The sequence below is a fragment of the Scyliorhinus torazame genome, chromosome 19, assembly GCF_047496885.1.
Source record: "Scyliorhinus torazame isolate Kashiwa2021f chromosome 19, sScyTor2.1, whole genome shotgun sequence".
NCBI lineage: Eukaryota > Metazoa > Chordata > Chondrichthyes > Carcharhiniformes > Scyliorhinidae > Scyliorhinus > Scyliorhinus torazame.
In genome coordinates, this window is record NC_092725.1 from 77,322,775 (window position 1) to 77,346,055 (window position 23,281).

The 23,281-nt window shown below is 52.6% G+C and overlaps 1 protein-coding gene across 1 annotated transcript in view; it reads left to right on the forward strand.

Annotated features, from left to right (window-relative positions):
• LOC140396240 (structural maintenance of chromosomes protein 1B-like) overlaps nucleotides 1-23,281 on the forward strand; it is a 367,818-nt gene that overhangs the window by 33,558 nt on the left and 310,979 nt on the right. Inside the window, exon 5 of the mRNA XM_072484572.1 lies at nucleotides 6,662-6,900. Coding sequence (XP_072340673.1) covers nucleotides 6,662-6,900 — 239 coding nt within the window. The remainder of the gene's footprint in view (nucleotides 1-6,661; nucleotides 6,901-23,281) is intronic.

Genomic DNA, 23,281 nt, shown 5'->3' on the forward strand with positions numbered 1-23,281 from the left:
CCTGGATGCGGGAAAGGTTTGTGTGCATTGAAAAAATGCTAATGTAACCCTGATATTCAAATAGGAAGGAGGCAGAACGTAGGAAACTGTAGACCAGTTAGTTTAACATCTGTCGTTGGGAAATTGTGAGAATCCATTGTCAAGGAAGTAATAACAGGGCATTTGGAAAGTCGAAATGAAATCCATCAGAGTCAGCATGCTTTTATGAAAGGCAAATCATGTTTGACTAATTTGCTAGAGTTCTTCGAAGATGTAACAAGTCAAGTAAATAATGGGGACCCTGTAGATATAGTATAGCTGGACCTCGAGAAGGCATTTGATAAGGTGCCTCAAAAAAGACTAATACAAAAGATAATATCACATGGGATTAGGGGCTGCTGGTCATGAACAGGTCCTTAAAGATGGCAGTGAACTGCCTCTACCTGGAGTGGAACCCTTCTTCTGACTCCCTGATAACAAATTTTATTTTTTTAACTCCAGGAATTATGCCAGGTCTGCCGGCTAGTCCAAGGCCCTAGGCGCCACTGCCGATCTCCACTTAAGTCAAGAGTCGTCGCCGGGCTAAGAAGGCAAAAGTCAAGTTGTCAGCCCCCTTCCCCTCCAAAGTTGTGGCCAGTCTGACACCCTGAAGGTTGCCACCAATGGGCATAGCTCTACCTTGACCCCCATGACCTCGGACATGGTTTCAAATAGCGTGGTCCTGAATCAGACCAGTTTTGGGCAGGACCAGAACATGTGGGACTAGTTAGCCGGACCCCTCTGGCATCACTCACCACTGTCTTCCACCCCTGGGAAGATCCCACTCATGCGTGTCCTGGTGAGGCGTGCCCTGTGCACCACCTTCAGGCATCAGGAGGTGGAGTGTACTCTGTATAAGATCTCGCTCCAGATCCTCCCTGTAGTTCATGGAGAGGAAGATTTTGAGCTATCTGAACATGAATAGGAATAGGAACCTTGGCAGAATGTTCATCTTTATCGTCTGCACTCACCCGCCAAGGAGAACGCAAGTTCCACCTTCGCAGGTCCCCCTTCACATCCTCCACCAGGCTAGCTAGGTTCCACTTGTGGAGCCCAGGCGCAGTTGTGGTCTGGGCCAGTTTGAACGGCAGCGTTCCCAGCTCTGCTTCTCCCCCCTAGTGGCTTATCGGAAAGATTTTGCTCTCGGTTTAGTTTGTATCCTGAAACGGCTCTGAACTCCCTCAGGACTACTGTGGGTAGTCTGCACTGCCTGCCACTCTGAAAAGGACCCATTTATTCCGACTCTCTGCTTCCTTTCTGCCAACCAGTTCTCTATCCACATCAATACATTACCCCCATTATTTGTCCCATGCTGGCTAGGAAGTTCGAGATGTAGAGCAGTAAGTTATCCACAAAGAGAAGAACTCTGTGATCCCTGTCTCCTCTCTGAATGTCTCTCCGCTCATCTGAATGCGATAGCCACTGGCTCAGTTGAGTGAACGGCAACGAGGACAATGGGCATCCCTGTATTGTGCCTCTGTGCAGCGGGAAGTAGTTTGAGCTTATGGCGTTCGTCCAGACGCTCGCCATGGGAACGCTGTACAGCAGTTTCACCCACGAGGTGAACACATGTATCAAAAAATTACAACACTAACCGTAGTATTGTGCATTGAGAGAGGATTAATTAGCAACTTTCTGGTAGAATATTCTTCATTGGGATGGAGAGTGATGCAGTTAAGTCTGAGACGAGGGTCCCTAACTTAAAGAAAGCTAACTTTGATGGTATGAGACGTGCATTGACTAGGATAAGCTGGGAAAAGATGCTTAAGGGGTTGATGGTGGATAGGCAATGGCAGACATTTAAAGAGCACATGGATGAACTTCAACAATTGTACATCCCTGTCTGGCGCAAGAGTAAGACATGGAAGATGGCTCAACCATGGCTAATTAGGGAAATCAGGGATCGTGTTAAAGCCAAAGAGGAGGCCAGAAAAAGTAGCAAGCCTGAGAAATTTAAAATTAAGCAGAGGAGGATAAAGGGTTTAATTCAGAAGAGGAAATTAGAATATGTAAAAACTGACTGCAAAAGTTTCTATAGATATGTGAAGAGAAAAATGACTGGTAAAGACCAATCTTTACAGTTTAAAAACTGTCTTACAGTTAGAATCAGGTGAATTCATAATGGGCAGCAAAGAGGTGGCAGACCAGTTGAACAAATACTTGGGATCTTTCTTCACGAAGGAGGATGCAAATATCCTTCCGGAAATACTAGGGGACAGAGGATCTACCATGAAGGAGGAGCTGAAGGAAATCTTTATTAGTCAGGAAATTGCATTGGGGAAATTGATGGGATTAAAGTAGAGGTGGCAGAAGAGGATTCTGGGAAGTCAACTCGGTCACCTCGACTGTACTCTGGGTAGTCTGAACTGCCTGCCACTCTGAAAAGGACCCGTTTATTCCCACTCTCTGCTTCCTTTCTGCCAAACAGTTCTCTTTCCAGGTCAATACATTACCCCCAATACCATGAGCTTTAATTTTGCTCACTAATCTCTTGTGCGGGACCTTGTAAAAAGCCTTTTGAAAGTCCAGAGACACAACATCCACTGGATCCCTTATCCACTCTACTGGTCACATCCTCAAAAAATTTCAGAAGATTTGTCGAGCATGATTTCCCTTTAGTGAATCCATGCTGACTTGGACTGATCCTGTCCCTGCTTTCCAAATGCTCAGTTATTTCATCCTTAATAATTGACTCCAGTATTTTGCCTCCCCACCAATGTCAGACTAACCGGTCTATAACCCCCCGTTTTCTTTCTCCCTCCTTATTCCATCAAACTACACCAATTTCCTCCAAAAGAAAATCACCATTAACCGGGCAATAAGGGTGAAAAACATAATACCCTGGCGGGAGCCACCACGTGAACGAGCTCACCACATAGCCCCCACTGGAAGTCACAAAAGCCTTTAATTCTGTTAACCTTGAAGGCTCATGCGGAAACCTCAAATTTAGCTGCCCTCAGAAATTTATCAACTTGCTCTGCCTACTCCACAATGACATGCCATGATCATCACCAAAGGAACCAGTACAATCCCTATCTCTGTGAAAAGTGGGGTCAGACAAGTCTTTGTGATTGCATCAACCTTCTTTTCTATTTTCCTTACTGAAGTACAGCACTTCATCTCCAGCAAATTACCCACAGGCGTGGAGATAATTAAAGAACAGATGGGAAACTGTTTAACCTACCAGAAGGACAGTACGAAGTCTTACAACACCAGGTTAAAGTCCAACAGGTTTGTTTCGATGTCACTAGCTTTCGGAGTGCTGCTCCTTCCTCAGGAAGGAGGAAGGAGCAGCGCTCCGAAAGCTAGTGACATCGAAACAAACCTGTTGGACTTTAACCTGATGTTGTAAGACTTCGTACCGTGCTCACCCCAGTCCAACGCCGGCATCTCCACATCATGGCTACCAGAAGGATGTGGAGGCTTTGGAGAGGGTGAAGAGGAGGTTTACCAAGATGTTGCCTGGTCTGGAGGGCGTTAGCTCCGTGGAGAGTCTGAATAGACTCCGACTGTTTTCATTAGAAAGATGGAGGTTGAGGGGTGACCTGATAGAGGTCTACAAGATTATGAGGGACATGGATAGACTTAATGGGCAAGCACTCTTTCCCAGGGTGGAGGGGCCAGTCACCAGTGGGCATAGGTTTGAGTCCTTGGGGCAAAGGTTAGAGGAGATGTGCGAGGCAGGTTTTTTACGCAGAAGGTAGTGAGTGCCTGGAACACATTGCAAGGGAAGTTGTGGAAGTGTAGCCAGTTAAAATGGCTAACTCCCGATTTAGAATGGCTAACTCCCGATTTAAAATGGCGAACGGCAAAGGCTGTTGGGAAAGTCCGCCAACAGGACACAAACAAGCAGCTGCGGGTTGAGTGTGTATTTAGCTCTGGAAAGGCCAGACAAGATACCGGCAACCATCAGCATAACAAAACACCAGCCATCTGCATATTAATGAGCAATCCCCGGGAACAATGAGCAACATTTAGAAACATAAAGACAAACCAGACTCCGTGGCGCCAGCAGAAGCCTACATAATGTGAGGTGAACGACCACCTCAAGACCGCCCATCGATCAGGGAACCGCTCCAGCATTGGAGAAAATCGAACCAAGTGATTGGGACAAAATCCAATCACTTGGAACCAGGTACAGGGTCCGCCCCGAAAGGCGGGAAGCCCCTGGGGACTATAAGAATCAAGCCCAAGTTCAAATCTCCCTCTGCTTCTCTTCTGGACCGGGTCACTCAGCAACGCGAACCAACCCTTGACAGTGACCGGTCCAGCCATCGCTGATATCTAGTAAGTCTTACTTCAACGCTCGCTACGAGATAGGCGCTCCTAGCTACCAATCTGTACCAACTTCGAATCCCACAGGCTCAGAACCCGAACAAAAGGCCATTTGTTTCCCTGACCTGGTGGGCCAGTTCCAAGTTAAGTATTGGCCTGTTAGTCGTAGGAGTAGCTTAGACGTAGAACTTGTACATCAGTAGTGATTGCTGTGTATAATAAATGTGCTTTGATTTAAATCTTACTAAGCGGTGTATTGGATTATTGATCATTACTCGGACTTGAACCACGTGGCGGTATCAGATAGATACCAGGCGACACAAGAGCAAAGGTGAAGAAACAGATCAATTAAACTAAGGCAAAAGTTAGCAACAGAAGCAGGTACATTAACGGCATTCAAAAGGCATCTTGACAAACCCATGAATAGGATGGGTATAGAGGGATACGGCAGAAGGAAGTGCTGAGGGTTTTGGCAAAGGTTGGTATGACCGGTACAGGCTTGGAGGTCCAAAGCGCCTGTTCCTGTGCTGTATTGTTCTTTATTCTTTGTTCTAACCTATGCCACCTTCAATCCAAAACCACTCTAACCTCAGTCATAGCTCCTCAGTATGCAGATAATGCTACTGTGCTCGCTCACTCAGAAACTGAATTCTAGGTCATTGGTAACTGCTTCTCTGAACCATATTAGAAAAATATGTTAGCTCAGGCTTCAGTGGACTGACCAACTGTATGAGGACCAAGATCCTAAATTCGAGACTAAGTTCATGGTTTCACATGCAGCAGTGATTGCTGCACTCCTGTATGCATCAGGGACTTGGACTACCTACAACAGGACCCCAAAACTGGAGATGTAGCACCATCAGTGCCTTAGCAAAATCCTCTAAGCCTGATCCAACCGCAGCATCCTCTCCCAAGTCAACTTGCTCATCGTTGGGGTGCTAACTACTCAAAGCTAGTTCTATTGGCTGGGACATGTTCGCGTGCCTGCCGGTACACTTTCTAAGCAGATGCTGTGTTCAGAATTGGCCACAGCAGGAAGCTCTCAGGAAGAGAGCAGAAATGTATTAGGAATGTCCTCAAAACATCCCTGAAGAGATCAACTCGTGGGAGACCCTGGATTCTGACCAACTAAAATGAGGAAGGCTCATCTAGGAAGGCATCAAACACGTTGAGAGACTGTTAGAAACGTGCAGTGGCGAAGTCGAGGCATCAGAGAGAGTGCACAAACCTGCCAAAAACCTATCTACCCAGTCCTTCAAGTACCACGTGTCCTGCAGATTGCATATTGGACCTACAACCATTTCAGAATCCATCATGTAATCCTTGATCCTGAGGAACTGCAAAAGAAAACGGAGAAGAAAGTACTCATGCACATTCTTAAAAAAAAAAAAAATTTAGAACACCCAATTCTTTTTTTCCAATTAAGGGGCAATTCCGCATAACCAATCCACTTACCAGGCACGTCTTTGGGTTGAGGGAGTGAGACCCACGCGGACACGGGGAGAATGCAAACTCCACACGGACAGTGACCCGGGGCCGGAATCGAACCTGGGTCCTCAACGCTGTGAGGCACCAGTACGAACCACTTCACTACCATGCCGCCCATTCTCATGCAAATTCTTGAAGAAGATTTTTTTACAATGAGAGAAGATCATCTCTCACCTAGCCATTCTTGGTGAAGATTTTTTACAATGGGAAAAGATCATCTCGCACCTTAGCCAAGGATGGTACAAGGCACAGAGAATTAGAAATAATAATTTTGGATTGTGGTTGGAAAATAATATCTGAAGTTAAAATGTTTACTTTAATTGTGCTAAACTATCTCAGCTACTTTTGAGTAATGTCATTAAGTTCCAAGGTTTAATTGCTATTTTAACTACCTACTGGACCAAAAATGTTGTGGAACAGAAGGAGGTTGAGAAAGTAAATGCTAAAATTATTTTTATTGGGCCAGTCGTGTTCCTCAATCTCAAAAGGTATTGTAGGTCCATGCCACGGTAGATTCCACCTACTCCAAAATTGTGAAGCCCAATCCCCAACCAGATAAACCTTTGGGTCATCCAATATTATCTTCACCCAAAGTCAGGATGCTTGTTTGGTGCCTACTGTTGCATAAGTTAATGATACCCAGCACTCAGCCTCCTGTTATCATCATTGGGCTGCCGGCTGGCAGATACTAAATTGTTGAAATCTGCCCCTTGTAATGTTTGATCCAGAAGTAAATACATGAAACTTCATTGCTTAAAATGTTTTGCACGACTTTGGTAATATGTTTCACCACTTTGCAAATATGTTAATGATCACTGAAGTTTTTAACGAGTACTTAAGTATCACGCTAAATATTGTATTTTTCTTGCGATTTGAATAGGCAGATCGTTACCAAATGTTGATAGAAGAACTGAAAGCAAGCAGGGCTCAGTTGCATCTCTTCCTTTTGTATTATAATGAGAAGTTGATTGAAAATTTTAGCAATGAACTACAAGCAAGCAATAAAGTGATAAATAATCAGAAAGCAAGACAAGCCACAGCAGAGGAAGAAGTGAGAGTGAAGAAAAAGGAGTTGGGCAAACTTACCCGAGAACTTCAGCAAATAGAGAATGAAATAAAGTAAGTTGCTGTTGTATCTTAATACAGTCAGAATATTGAGCTCCTAATGATAGTTACTGCTTGGATTTTACAGAGAAAACAGATGCTATCTGTTTTTCATATGGTATGTGGCCATGTGATATCAGACTATGTGACTTCTGCAAAGGTTATTGGATTTACCCTATATGGGTTAGGTTCCCTGAAGTTGAGATTCTTTATTTGCCCTTTCACAGAAGCAGCTTTATGTGAGAAGTTTCAAAAACCCAGAGGCCTCTCATGTATGGGTGAAGAGTGGAAGCCGAGCAGCACGGTAGCACAATGGTTATCACTATGACTTCACAGCCCCAGGGTCCCAGGTTTTATTCCCAGCTTGTGTCACTGTCTGTGCGGAATCTGCACGTTCTTCCCGTGTGTGCGTGGGTTTCCTCCGGGTGTTCCGGTTTCCTCCCACAGGTCCCAAAAGACGTGTTGTTAGGTAATTTGGACATTCTGAATTCTCCCTCTGTGTACCCGAACAGGCGCCGGAATGTGGCGACTAGGGGCTTTTCACAGTAACTTCATTGTAGTGTTAATGTAAGCCGACTTGTGACAATAAAGATTATATAAAGATGTGGGGAGGGAAATTATTCACATTTTTAAAAAAAATGTATTTTATTACAAACATGTATCAAAGCAGGTTACAGCAAGCAAACACTCCGGGAAACATACTTCCCAACAATCAACTATACAGTCTGTACAGATTTTTCCCCTCTTTCACTCCCTCCTCTCCCCATCACCCACCTCCCTGCGAAAATAACTCCTCCAACACGGTCACAAACAAATGTGAGGTAATGCATTTTGGAAGGTCTAATGCAGGTAGGGAATATACGGTGAATGGTAGAACCCTCAAGAGTATTGAAAGTCAGAGAGATCTAGGAGTACAGGTCCACAGGTCACTGAAAGGGGCAACACAGGTGGAGAAGGTAGTCAAGAAGGCATGCTTGCCTTCATTGGCCGGGGCATTGAGTATAAGAATTGGCAAGTCATGTTGCAGCTGTATAGAACCTTAGTTAGGCCACACTTGGAGTATAGTGTTCAATTCTGGTCGCCACACTACCAGAAGGATGTGGAGGCTTTAGAGAGGGTGCAGAAGAGATTTACCAGAATGTTGCCTGGTATGGAGGGCATTAGCCATGAGGAGCGGTTGAATAAACTCGGTTTGTTCTCACTGGAACGAAGGAGGTTGAGGGGCGACCTGATAGAGGTCTACAAAATTATGAGGGGCATAGACAGAGTGGATAGTCAGAGGCTTTTCCCCAGGGTAGAGGGGTCAATTACTAGGGGGCATAGGTTTAAGGTGCGAGGGGCAAGGTTTAGAGTAGATGTACGAGGCAAATTTTTTACACAGAGGGTAGTGGGTGCCTGGAACTCGCTACCGGAGGAGGTGGTGGAAGCAGGGACGATAGTGACATTTAAGGGGCATCTTGACAAATACATGAATAGGATGGGAATAGAGGAATACGGACCCAGGAAGTGTAGAAGATTGTAGTTTAGTCGGGCAGCATGGTCGGCACGGGCTTGGAGGGCTGAAGGGCCTGTTCCTGTGCTGCACATTTCTTTGTTCTTTGTTTGTATTTCCCAACTTTTCTCAAACTCCCCTGCTGAGCCCCTTAACTCATACTTTAGGGAAATTATTCTCTATCTCTCTCCCCATATCCAGTTTCCATCTTTTCCCCAAGCCCTCGGGATTCTTTAACATTCCAGGCCCTTGGCACTCACCCTTCCGACCAAGAGTTCCCAACTTTTGTGGAATGGGGATTATTCGCATCCAAAGTTGTAGAGAAACTCCTCTTGACATAATTGTGCAAGCTTGAAAAAGAGAGTTCCATTCCAAAGCAGTTTTCTCAACCAATGCCACCATGTGCTTATCTGTATATCCTTTGTCCCAAGTTGCCAATGGAATTAGCGCATTGATAGCTGCTTATAATTACCAAGTGTCCACAGTTTCAGTTTGCAGAACGAATCTAATACAGTGCAAGTTATTTGGTACTGTTGCTTGATGTCCATTTTTTGGGTATGTCTGTTTGTTCGGATTTCAATGTAGTTCCCATGGCAGTGCCGCACCGATTGGAAGTCGTTCTTTGCAGTGTACGGTAGCTAGAAAAGTTTCAAAACAGAAATGTCATTATTTACTTAGTCACGATAATATATACTTATAGCATCCTTAGTCACAGCAAACTGCTTGTGATGATGTAATAACTTCAAGAATAAGCTCCACCAGTTAACTTACAAGAAACAGCATTGTTATTCCAATTATAAACAATTATAGAGTGCTTTAAAACAGTCTTTCAATACTCAGCTCGAGGGTCCAACTGCTGGGACAAGCCCCAACACATCCCAGTGAATTGCAAACTCCTGTCCTTGACTGGACAAGTGGGTCACATGACCCCTTCAGAGAACATCCCTTAAAAGGATGGCACCATTGTAGAATTCCTACTGTGCAGAAGGAGGCCATTTGACCCATCGAGTCTCCACCAAAAGAGCACTCTATTGTTGCCAATTTGCACCGGAGACGCCCATAATGTTGCCCTTTTTAATACTGAGTGATATTGCTTTTCAGAGTCGCCAGGTATCAGATGATACCACCACAAGTTCAACCGGATATTGATCAAAGACCCAACAACCAGTCAGTTAGTTCAAGTTCAATAATAGTTTATTTACACACAAGATTAACTCACACATGCAACATAAAAACATGACAAGCTAAATTATACCTAACGCTACAACAACCTGTACTTAACTTCAGGCTCCCGGCTTTGGCAGATGAACAAGGCCTTTGTTCGGATCTGGAGTGGCTGGGTCTTGAGAAGTAACTTCGGTTCTGCTGGTCTCATCCGTCTGGTAGCGATCGTTGATCTTGAACTTGCTTCTGGTCGTAGTGCTGCAGTTGGCTTCAGGTATAGGCCAGGCCGGAGAGTGCCGGTGTGCCAGGGCCAAAAGAGATCGAACACATGGCAGTGTCTCTCTTTATCCTTTGGGGTTTCGCGTTCTTTTGGGCAGTCCTTAGCTTTGGACCCAATAATTCGGCAGGCTTAGATTACTGCCTTCGATTTGAGCCAATAAAGGGGTAGGTGCCTTGTTGGCTCGGTGTGTCCTGAGCGGTCATTGACCGTGGCTGTTTGGGCTTCCTGGGTGAAGGGAGTGGTGCCAATGTATCTGGAATTGTATCTGATACCTGAGTACCAGTCCTTTGTCCTGGGGAAATGGGCTATTAGAATGCAAATCGGCTAGGGGTTTCGATACTGTCTGGTTCTCTGTTAGCAAATATACATTTAAGCTCTGAGTTTGCCTGAATCCTGTATTGGCCATATTTCCCTTGAGTCTTTGCAAGTATCCATGTTTCCTTTGTAAGTGGCCATCCCAGATGGCTACACTACCCAGGTTAACTGCCCTGCCCACCCCACCGTCTCCCCATCATTTAATTTGCATATCCCACCTAATGTGCACATCCCTGATGGCTGCAGTCCATCCACTTGATCCTAAACGCGAAGCGTGGTGGATCACAATACTGATCCTTCATCTATTCTTTGGTGTGCCGGGTACCCTTGGTCAAGTCAGGTTCTATACTACTATGTATTGGAGCATTTACCCAAGTTTTTAATACATCACCCATTCATAAATTCTAAAGGGGCACTATAACAACTTTCCTTACCTAAACTACACTTATGCTGCTAGCTGATAACCAAAAAGAACTTGTGTTACAGTACAAAAATTTTAAACGATAGCAGCATCACTTTCCTACTTAACTTATTACATTTACCGAAACGCGAACTTTATTTATCAGAAAAGGGTTCAAAAAGTGTGTGGGGTCTGTTGAAGTCGTGACAAAAGGGGCTCGGAATGTATATATTGGGGAGCAGGAGGCTCTCCTTCGCCATTTTCGAAGTCTTAAGTGTCTGAACGACACTGCAGAGTATTGCAATAACTAATAGGGCTTCTACCGTGTATGAGAGGGAATACCATTTTACGATGTTTTCGCACCATGTGGGGGTGTCAATGTATATTTTCATGGAAGGTGTGGTGTCCGGGCTAGGGGTATTGTGTGGTATGGTTGTGTTTGGGGCCAATGTGGTGTGGGTTACAGGGGCTGTCGACGCGCGCAGCTGTAGTGATCCAACAATGTATCATGATGGAGGTCATCAGTTCAGTCTTCACCGTGTCTTTTTGTTCCTTGTATCCTCGTATATTCCTGGGGGTGCAAGCATAATATCTGTTATTACCTTTGTTTAATATCTCGTTTGTCTGTTTCTCCACATCTTTGGGGGCCGAGCCCCAACGTTAAGGGGCTAGGCCGGCGCCGGACTGATTTCCGCCCCGCCAGCTAGCGGAAAAGGCCTTTTGTGCCCCGCCAGCTGGTGCGGAACTGACATCTCCGGGCGGCGCATGCGCGGGAGCGTCAGTGGCCGCTGACGGCATTCCTGCGCATGCGCAGTGGAGGGAGTCTCTTCCGCCACCGCCATGGTGGAGACCGTGGCGAAGGCGGAAGGGAAAGAGTGCCCCCACGGCACAGGCCCGCCCGCGGTTCGGTGGGCCCTGATCGCGGGCCAGGCCACCGTGGGGGCACCCCCCCGGGGCCAGATCGCCCCGCTCCCCCAGGACCCCGGAGCCCGCCCGCGCCGCCTTGTCCCGCCGGTAAGGTAGGTGGTTTAATCTACGCCGGCGGGACTTCGGCCCATCCAGGCCAGAGAATCGCGTGGGAAGGCCCGCCAACCGGCACGGCGCGATTCCCGCCCCCGCCGAATATCGGGTGCCGGAGAATTCGGCAACCGGCGGGGGCGGGATTCACGCCAGCCCCCGGCGATTCTCCGACCCGGCGAGGGGTCGGAGAATCTCGCCCAAGACATCTGGGGCGAAATTCTCCGTTATCGGCGCAAAAAACGGCGCAAATCCGACTTGCGTCACGTCGGAAAAATGGGTCGAAAGTCTCCGGCCCGAAATGGGCTAGCAGCGATGTAACGGGATCCGCGCTTGCGCAGTGATTCACGCTGTGCCGCGTCATACGCGCCGCACGGCGTGACGGCTCATAAGGCCTCGCTGCTCCCCCCCCACCCGACCGGAACACCCGACTGGATGGCTGGCTGCCGTTCAGCCCCGAGGTTCGAGTCACGGGATGTGGAGGCGCTCCTGGACGCGGTGGAGCAGAGGAGGGACGCCCTGTATCCCGGGCACGGCGGCAGAGTTGCCCCACGCCACAGCCGGCGTCTTTGGAGGGAAGTGGCAGAGGCCGTCACCGCTGCGGCCCTGACACCACGGACAGGCACCCAGTGCCACAAGAAGGTGAACGACCTCGTCAGAGCAGGCAGGGTGAGCCTCCCCATATCCCCCCTCCCCCATATCCCCCATATCCCCCCTTCCCCCATATCCCCCCTTCCCCCATATCCCCCCCTTCCCCCATATCCCCCCTTCCCCCATATCCCCCCTCCCCCATATACCCCCTCCCCCATATCCCCCCTCCCCCATATCCCCCCTCCCCCATATCCCCCCTCCCCCATATCCCCCCTCCCCCATATCCCCCATACTCCCCCTCCCCCATATCCCCCCTTCCCCCATATACCCCCATCCCCCATATCCCCCCTTCCCCCATATCCTCCCCATATCCCCCCCTCCCCCATATCCCCCCTCCCCCATATCCCCCCTCCCCCATATCCCCCCTCCCCCATATCCCCCCCTCCCCCATATCCCCCCCTCCCCCATATCCCCCCTCCCCCATATCCCCCCTCCCCCATATCCCCCCCTCCCCCATATCCCCCCCTCCCCCATATCCCCCCTCCCCCATATCCCCCCTCTCCCATATCCCCCCTCCCCCATATCCCCCCTCCCCCTTATCCCCCTCCCCATATCCCCCCTCCCCATATCCCCCCCCGTATCTCCCCCATATCCCCCTCCCCCATATCCCCCCTCCCCCATATCCCCCCTCCCCCATATCCCCCCTTCCCCCATATCCCCCCTTCTCCCATATCCCCCCTCCCCCATATCCCCAAGTGAATCCAGCCCTAACCTTAACCTCTGCAATGCACGCGCAACCGATGGCGTGCATTCATATACCTGCCTAACACTGTTGCCTTTTACCCCTGCCACCTACCCCCCCCCCACAGGATAAGCACGCACACAACAATAGGGAGCATGTGAGGACTGGAGGAGGCCCCGCTGATGAGAGGCCACTGACCGTACACGAGGAAAGGGCCCTGGAACTGGCTGGCGGACCTGACGACCGGGAGGTTGCTGATGCAGAGGTCGGGGCCCCACGAGCAAGTGAGCCACCAACAGCCCGTCCCCATATCCCCCCTCCCCTATATCCCCCTCTCCCGTATCACCTGATCACTGCCTGATGTCTAACCATGCATGCGTCATTGTGTATCGCAGGACCAAACGTCCAGGCACCAATCCCCGCAGATGCAGACCGCCCGCAGGATGCCCCTCGGAGACCACGGGAGACGGAGAGACCCGCACCCTCCAGCATGCGACGCCCGCAGGATGCCCCTCGGAGACCACGGGAGACGGAGAGACATGAACCCTCCAGCATGCGACGCCCGCAGGATGCCCCTCGGAGGCCACGGGAGACGGAGAGACACGAACCCTCCAGCATGCGACGCCCGCAGGATGCCCGTCGGAGGCCACGGGAGACGGAGAGACATGAACCCTCCAGCATGCGACGCCCGCAGGATGCCCCTCGGAGGCCACGGGAGACGGAGAGACACGAACCCTCCAGCATGCGACGCCCGCAGGATGCCCCTCGCACACCACGGGAGACGGAGAGACCTGCACCCTCCAGCATGCGACGCCCGCAGGATGCCCCTCGGAGGCCACGGGAGATGGAGAGACCTGGAGCAACAGGGAGACGACACCCCCGTCACGTGCGGGAGCGACCAACCAGCGACGAGGGGGGCAGCCACAGGCCCCCGTCACATCCGAGCCAGGGACACTGCCCGGGACACCACTGCCCGGGACACCACTGCCCCGGACACCACTGCCCCGGACACCACTGCCCAGGACATCCCTACCCGGGACAGCACTACCCAGGAAGACGAAATACCGGATAGTGACTCAGAGTGGATGGGTGGAGACGAACCCCCACCCCAAAGTGCCATGGACTCAGAGTGGGGCGAAGAGCACGACACAATGCCACTGCTGTCACCAACACCCTCCACCATCGCAGAAACACTCACCTCGGTTGGGCACTTTAGTGATGAGGCGTCTGGTACACTCACTGGTGCACACAACACAGCCGTCCCGGTACAGCAGGTGGAGGTAGGAGCAGCAGAGGGGCCGGGCGGTCGGAGGGCAGCCCAGCCCAAGCGAACATCTGCCGCCCAGATGGATCCCGGGTTCCTGGAGTTACCACACCCACACATAGATCCGATGCAACCACCGACCCGGAGACGAGCGAAGAGGGTGACGGGCGGCTTGCGGCGGCTGCAGTCGCAGGTGGAGGAGTCCACCCGCGTCCAGGAGCTGGGAGTGGTGCCGGTCATGCGTGCCACCCAAGCTGACACCGCACGGGTGGCGTCCGCGGTGGAGGCAATGGGTGCGACGGTGTCAGACATGGGGAACGGTTTGCGAGGCCTGGGGCTTTCCGTGCAGGCGGCGTCTGTGGCCCAGGAAATGGCTGCCCTCTCACAGGCCATGAGCCAGCGCCAGATGGCAGAGGCGCTCAACGCCATAGCCCAGTCTCTGCAGGCCATGGCCCAGTCTCTGCAGGCCATGGCCCAGTCTCTGCAGGCCATGGCCCACTCTCTGCAGGCCATGGCCCACTCTCTGCAGGCCATGGCCCAGTCTCTGCAGGCCATGGCCCAGTCTCTGCAGGCCATGGCCCAGTCTCTGCAGGCCATGGCCCAGTCTCTGCAGGCCATCGCTGAGGGCATCGGCGCCAGTGGCCATGTGCGAGCCGGCGTCGCACTGTCACAGACAGGGTTTGCCAACCCCCTGGGCTCCATGGCTGCAAACCTGCAGACCCCTGTCGATACCAGCACGGGCCTCCAGGACTGGCAGCGCCAGATGTCGGGGGCGCGTCGGATGGCCAGTCCGTTCGCATCCCCCACCCATGTAGAGGCCTGGGGGCCATTGGGCACCCCGAGGGAGGAGGAGGTGGTGTGGTCCGTCCCGGCTCCCCCTGTAGGGGAGGTCCCGGTACACCGCGACACCTCGGACCCCCCCCCCCTCCGTCCCAGGTGCATCGGGTGGGCAACGGGCAGGTCAGGCTGGCAGCTCTCCATCCCAGTCGCTCGGGCCGCAGCCTGGCCCATCTAGGCCAGGACGCCCTAGGAAACGGCCGCCAAAGGGATCCAGTGTCAGAGGGCAGGAATCACAGGAGTCCACCTCCAGTTCTGCTGTACCATCTGGGGAACCACGTAGACGTAGTCAAAGGGCCCGTAAGGCCAAACAATTAGACACTGAGTAAGTTGGCACGGGTGCAGGGCACAGATGAGTTTTGGGGGCTAGGGCACGTGCATGAACTCCTTTGGTTATTAAAGTCAATGTTACACCTACAGAAGCTGCCTTTGTGCTCTGTCCAAAGCGTGCGGGGGTGTCATGTACGTTGAGCGCAAGTGTGTGTGTGAGGGGTGGTCTTACCTCAGCCCCAGGTGAGTCTGCCCCCTTCCCCCTGGGCCGCCATCAACATCCCCCGGGCAGAGGACGGGACCGTGCGCTGCAGTGTCACAGCCGCATGCAGGGATGGTCCGGGTGGATGATGGTACTCTGGCCATGGGTCAGACATAGTCCAACGATGTAGAGCCAGGAGCTCACCGCAGGGCGGGTTGTCATCATCCTCCATGGCCTGCAATAGACACGCGTCCACCCGCAACTGTGTGAGCCCGGCCCGTTGTGCCGCAGGTGGATCGGCAATGGGGGGAGGGGGGGGGGGGGTGGTGTGCATGCGGGTGGGGTTGGGGAGGGGGGTGAGGGTGCTGGATGGGTGGGGGGGGGGGGGGGGGGGTGGATTGTCGGCTGTTGCCATGGTGTGCGGTCTGTGGCCATACTACCCGATTCCCACGCCCATCTAGTCAGTGAAGCGGGCGGCTATCAGTCTGTCCCGTGCCCGCTGGGCCAGCCGGTAACGGTGGACAGCCACCCGCCTGTGTCTAGCCCGTCTGCCCTGACCATTGCCCCCCATCCCCCTCATCTGGGGAGGACTGCGCCTCTTCCTGCTGCTCCTCCACTCCGCCCTCCTCTGCCTGCCGCACATCACCCCTCTGCTGGGCTATGTTGTGCAGGACGCAGCACACCACAATGATGCGGCCGACCCTATCTGACCGATACTGGAGGGCGCCCCCAGAGAGGTCCAGGCACCTGAAACGCATCTTCAGCACGCCAAAGCACCTCTCTATCACTCCCCTTGTCGCTACATAGGCATCATTGTAGCGGTTCTCCGCCTCATTGCGTGGCCTCCGTATAGGCGTCATCAGCCACGATCGCAATGGGTAGCCCCTGTCGCCCAGCAACCAGCCCCTCAGCCGGGGATGGCGTCCCTCGTACATGCCGGGGATGGATGACCGCGACAACACGTATGAGTCGTGTACACTGCCTGGGTAACGGGAGAAGACGTGCAGGATCATCATGCGGTGGTCGCAGACCACCTGTATGTTCATCTAATAGGTCCCCTTCCTATTGGTGAACACGGCCCTGTTATCTGCAGGTGACCGCACGGCGACGTGCATCCCATCGATCGCGCCCTGGACCATGGGGAACCCGGCCACGGCAGAGAAGCCCACGGCCCGGGCACCTTGGCTGGCCCGGTCCACTGGGAAGCAGATGTAGCGGTGCGCCATGGCATATAGGGCATCTGTCACTGCACCGATGTCTGCGATTGCCGGACAGGTCCCCACTCGGTGCCTGGAATGACCCCGTTGCATAAAAGTTCAGGGCCACCGTAACCTTGACGGACACGGGGAGAGGGTGTCCCCCGCCAGTGCCACGCGGTGACAGGTGTGCCAGCAGGTGGCAGATGTGTGCCACGGTTTGCCGCCTCATCCGGAGTCTCCTCCTGCATTCCCGGTCCGTGAGGTCCTGGTATGACTGCCGGGGCCGGTACACATAGGGCGCCCTCGGGTGCCTCCGTTGCCGTGGGGCCGCGACGTCCTTCCCCCCCCCCCCCCCCCCCCTCGTCCTGTCGGTCAGGTGTCCCTCCAGCCTGGGCGGCTGCCGCGTGTCCCTCTGCGGCAGCCTGCGCCGCCTCTCTGGCACGCTCCTCCTCCTCCTCCTCATCCAGGGCAACATAGACATGAGCGGCTGCCGCCACGGCGGCCAACATCGCTGGATGATCGGAAAACATGACTGCCTGGTGGGGGGGGAGGGGAACGACGACATGTCATCATTGCCCATATCCCCTCCTCCACCCAGCCAGGTGCATGGACCGCATGGGTCCAACTGTTGGAGGCTGGCTCCTGGCCAGGTGAACCAACTCACTTGTCCTCGCATCCCCCTCCCCGGCACGGACCCCCCCGAACCTCCACCTCGGCACGGATCCCCCTCCCCGGCCCGGACCACCCCCCAACCACCACCCGGCACGGACCCCCCCCCAACCTCCACCCCGGCACGGATCCCCCTCCCCGGCACGACCCAACCTCCACCCCGGCACGGACCCCCCCCCCCCCCAAACCTCCACCCTGGCACGGACCCCCCCATCCCCCTCCCCGGCATGGACCCCTCCCAACCTCCACCCCGGCACGGACCTCCCCCCCCCCCCCCCCCATCCCCCTCCACGGCACGGACCCCCTCCACCCCGGCACGGACCCCCCCCCCCCCATACCCCTCCCCGGCACGGACCTCCCCCCCCCCCCCCCCCCCCCAACTTCCACCCCGGCACGGACCCCCCCCCCCCCAACCTCCACCCCGGCACGGACCCCCCCCCATCCACCTCCCTGGCACTGACCCATCCCCTCCCCGGCACGGACCCCCTCCCGGCACTCCCCCGGAGCCCAGCCTACTCTAACCCCCCCCCCCCCCCCCGCCACGCGCACACACACAACCCGAGACACACCCCACCTCACGCATTCAGACTGCGGCCACGCCATCGCCTGCCCAGACCCAACCCCCCAGGCCGTCACTCACCTCCACGCTGGTCGGCGTGAAACCTGGAGCACAGGGTCATGCCGATGAAAAGGAGGTTTAATTTACGTTGACGTGAACGGTCATCACGTCGACGGGACTTCGGCCCATCCGGAAGGGAGAATATCGGCAGGCCGAAAATCGGCTGCCTTGCGCAGACCCGTGACATTCTCCGACGGCAGCGGCGACATTAACGCCCCGCCGACTTTTCTCCCTTCGGAGACTTCGGCAAACCGGCGGGGGCGGGATTCACGGCGGCCAATGGCCATTCTCCGACCCTCTGGGGGGTCGGAGAATGACGCCCCTGAAAAGAACATTGTTTTAAAGTGCAGCTTGTGGTCGATGCGTTGAGTGGGAGGACAACTCCGTCCAGCGCTGAGGTAGTTTTCGTAATAGCAGCAAATTTTGTTTCAAACAAGTGTGTTGAATATGTAAATAGCAGTTGGGGTTAGCGACCAAAGGGTCGCCGGAAACCAAAGTTGGTTGCAGAGACTGTGACAAAGAGCATTCGTTAAACCACACGCAAAAAAGAACAGGGGCGAAATTCTCTGGAAACGACGCAATGTCCGCCGACTGGCGCCCAAAACGGCGCCAATCAGACGGGCATCGCGCCGCCCCAAAGGTGCGGAATTCTCCGCATCTTTAGGGGCCGAGCCCCAACATTGAGGGGCTAGGCCGACGCCGGAGGAATTTCCGCCCCGTCAGCTGGCGGAAATGGCCTTTGGTGTCCCGCCAGCTGGCGCGGAAATGACATCTCCGGGTGGCGCATGCGCGGGAGCGTCAGCAGCCGCTGACAGTTTCCCACGCATGCGCAGTGGAGGGAGTCTCTTCCCCCTCCGCCATGGTGGAGACCGTGGCGGAGGCGGAAGGGAAAGAGTGCCCCCACGGCACAGGCCCGCCCGCGGATCAGTAGGCCCTGATCGCGGGCCAGGCAACCGTGGGGGCACCCCCCGGGGTCAGATCGCCCCGTGCCATTTCCCCCCCCCCCCCCCCCCAGGGCCCCGGAGCCCGCCCACGCCGCCTTGTCCCGCCGGTAAGGTAGGTGATTTAATTTACGCCGGCGGGAAAGACAATTTATCGGCGGGACTCTGGGCCGGAGAATCGAGCGGGGGGGCGGGGGGGGGGGGGGCCGCCAACCGGCGCGGCGCGATTCCCGCCACCGCCGAATATCCGGTGCCGGGGACTTCGGCAACCGGCGGGGGCGGGATTCACGCCAGCCCCCGGCGATTCTCTGACCCGGCGGGGGGTCGGAGAATGCCGCCCCAGATCAGGGGAAACAAAGACCTGCCAGAGACAGTAAAGAATTTTTAAACAAAAATTCCAAATCAGTGATGGGAACTTGGGGTGCGTATGAGCTGCGGCAGGGCAAGAATGGGTGGAATCCCCGGGTAGGGCAGTGATCAGTGCCGTTACTCCATTGCCTGGGTGACCATACACGAGCGGAAAGAGTTTGTAACATATGGACTCCGAGAATGTGCAGACGAGTAATCATGACTGCATCAAGAAATTTAGTGGACGGATGACATTAATGAAACATCCGAGACCGGAAGAAGAAAGTGTATCAAGAAATTTGAGAAATAAAGGTGGGCAGGCTCCATCAGAAAATAGGACACCGTAAATCTCAATCGGTTCCTTTTTCTCATCATCTGGATACCTCAGGGTTACATATCAAAAAGCACCGTAAAAGGGTTACCATAACTGGAGTCAGACTCAGTCATCACCATCTCCCGGTTGCCAAACTCGTGTCTGGCGTTTTCGTGCCGTGGGCTGTTGTGGGATCCGAATCGTCGTTCCGTACCAACCGACAAGAGTTATCGCGGTGCCAATGGGGAATTCTTTGGTCAGAAGGGGCGGTAGCTGCAAAGGGAAAATTTCTATCGTATGGCGGTGGTTCTGGTTGTGGCAATGAAAGGGGGTATGAGGGGCCAAACATATCTTGGTCGGGGTTCCTGGGGCTGGAGCGACTGGGCCTGGGCTGTTGTGCCATTGGTCGTTGATTTCAAACAAGTCTGGAGCGCTGTCGCATTTAAGGTGGAAGGTCGGGTCTGTGGATGTGCTGTCCTGGCTGGGGGAGGGTCGGACTAGGTTGTCAGTGGGGGGGGGGCGTAAATCATCTGCTATTGCCAGGGAGACGTGGTGTGAGTGGCTGCACTGGGTTCCATAAACCTTAAGTTGGTTGATATGAAACCATCCTGACTTTCCATTAGGATACGTTATTTTATTTACCGAGGGGCTTACTTTATCTGAAATCGAGTAGGGTCTTGCAAATTTAGGGGAGAGGAATGAACCAGGGTTATATAGGGAAACCATCACCTGCTAATCGACTGTATACTCTACTGGGTGTACTGTTTTATCAAAGCAGGCCTGACTCTGCTTTTTCCTAGCGCCTAGTCGTACAGCTGCAGCGAGCTGGGCTGCCTTGACATTTTCCATTACCTTTGGACTGCTTTTTCGTGGGTGAGGGCGGTGACTAGGGCTGGCCAAATCAAGTCCTAATAAATATTCAGTTCCTTTCATGGGTCGTCCGGTCATAAGGGTGTGGGGGGTGAAACATAGAACATATAGAACAATACAGCGCAGTACAGGCCCTTAGGCCCACAATGTTGCACCGAAACAAAAGCCATCTAACCTACACTATGCCATTATCATCCATGTTTATCCAATAAACTTTTAAATGCCCTCAATGTTGGCGAGTTCACTACTGTAGCAGGTAGGGCATTCCACGGCCTCACTACTCTTTGCGTAAAGAACCTACCTCTGACCTCTGTCCTATATCTATTACCCCTCAGTTTAAAGTTATGTCCCCTCGTGCCAGCCATATCCATCCGCGGGAGAAGGCTCTCACTGTCCACCCTATCCAACCCCCTGATCATTTTGTATGCCTCTATTAAGTCTCCTCTTAACCTTCTTCTCTCCAACGAAAACAACCTCAAGTCCATCAGCCTTTCCTCATAAGATTTTCCCTCCATACCAGGCAACATCCTGGTAAATCTCCTCTGCACCCACTCCAAAGCCTCCACGTCCTTCCTATAATGCGGTGACCAGAACTGTACGCAATACTCCAAATGCGGCCGTACCAGAGTTCTGTACAGCTGCAACATGACCTCCCGACTCCAGAACTCAATCCCTCTACCAATAAAGGCCAACACTCCATAGGCCTTCTTCACAACCCTATCAACCTGGGTGGCACCTTTCAGGGATCTATGTACATGGACACCTAGATCCCTCTGCTCATCCACACTTTCAAGAACTTTACCATTAGCCAAATATTCCGCATTCCTGTTATTCCTTCCAAAGTGAATCACCTCACACTTCTCTACATTAAACTCCATTTGCCACCTCTCAGCCCAGCTCTGCAGCTTATCTATATCCCTCTGTAACCTGCTACATCCTTCCACACTATCGACAACACCACCGACTTTAGTATCGTCTGCAAATTTACTCACCCACCCTTCTGCGCCTTCCTCTAGGTCATTGATAAAAATGACAAACAGCAACGGCCCCAGAACAGATCCTTGGGGTACTCCACTTGTGACTGTACTCCATTCTGAACATTTCCCATCAACCACCACCCTCTGTCTTCTTTCAGCTAGCCAATTTCTGATCCACATCTCTAAATCACCCTCAATCCCCAGCCTCCGTATTTTTTGCAATAGCCTACCGTGGGGAACCTTATCAAACGCTTTGCTGAAATCCATATACACCACATCAACTGCTCTACCCTCGTCTACCTGTTCAGTCACCTTCTCAAAGAACTCAATAATGTTTGTGAGGCATGACCTACCCTTCACAAAGCCATGCTGACTATCCCTGATCATATTATTCCTATCGAGATGATTATAAATCTTGTCTCTTCTCATCCCCTCCAAGACTTTACCCACTACAGACGTGAGGCTCACCGGTCTATAGTTGCCGGGGTTGTCTCTGCTCCCCTTTTTGAACATAGGGACCACATTTGCTGTCCTCCAGTCCTCTGGCACTATTCCTGTAGCCAATGATGACATAAAAATCAAAGCCAAAGGTCCAGCAATCTCTTCCCTGACCTCCCAGAGAATCCTAGGATAAATCCCATCAGGTCCCGGGGACTTATCTATTTTCAGCCTGTCCAGAATTGCCAACACCTCTTCCCTACGTACCTCAATGCCATCTATTCTATTAGCCTGGGGCTCAGCATTCTCCTCCACAACATTATCTTTTTCCTGAGTGAATACTGACGAAAAATATTCATTTAGTATCTCGCCTATCTCTTCAGACTCCACACACAATTTCCCATCCCTGTCCTTGACTGGTCCTACTCTTTCCCTAGTCATTCGCTTATTCCTGACATACCTATAGAAAGCTTTTGGGTTTTCCTTGATCCTTCCTGCCAAATACTTCTCATGTCCCCTCCTTGCTCGTCTTAGCTCTCTCTTTAGATCCTTCCTCGCTACCTTGTAACTATCCATTGCCCCAACCGAAACTTCACACTTCATCTTCACATAGGCCTCCTTCTTCCTCTTAACAAGAGATTCCACTTCCTTGGTAAACCACGGTTCCCTCGCTCGACGCCTTCCTCCCTGTCTGACCGGTACATACTTATTAAGAACACGCAGTAGCTGATCCTTGAACAAGCCCCACTTATCCAGTGTGCCCAACACTAGCAGCCTACTTCTCCACCTTATCCCCCCCAAGTCACGTCTAATGGCATCATAATTGCCCTTCCCCCAGCTATAACTCTTGCCCTGCAGTGTATACTTATCCCTTTCCATCATTAACGTAAACGTCACTGAATTGTGGTCACTGTCCCCAAAGTGCTCTCCTACCTCCAAATCCAACACCTGGCCTGGTTCATTACCCAAAACCAAATCCAACGTGGCCTCGCCTCTTGTTGGCCTCTCAACATATTGTTTCAGGAAACCCTCCTGCACACACTGTACAAAAAACGACCCATCTATTGTACTCAAACTATATCTTTTCCAGTCAATATTTGGAAAGTTAAAGTCTCCCATAATAACTACCCTGTTACTTTCGCTCATATCCAGAATCATCTTTGCCATCCTTTCCTCTACATCCCTAGAACTATTAGGAGGCCTATAAAAAACTCCCAACAGGGTGACCTCTCCTTTCCTGTTTCTAACTTCAGCCCATACTACCTCGGAAGAAGAGTCCCCTTCTAGCATCCTCTCCGCCACCGTAATACTGCTCTTGACTAGCAGCGCCACACCTCCCCCTCTTTTGCCTCCTTCTCTGAGCTTACTAAAACACCTAAACCCCGGAACCTGCAACATCCATTCCTGTCCCTGCTCTATCCATGTCTCCGAAATGGCCACAACATCGA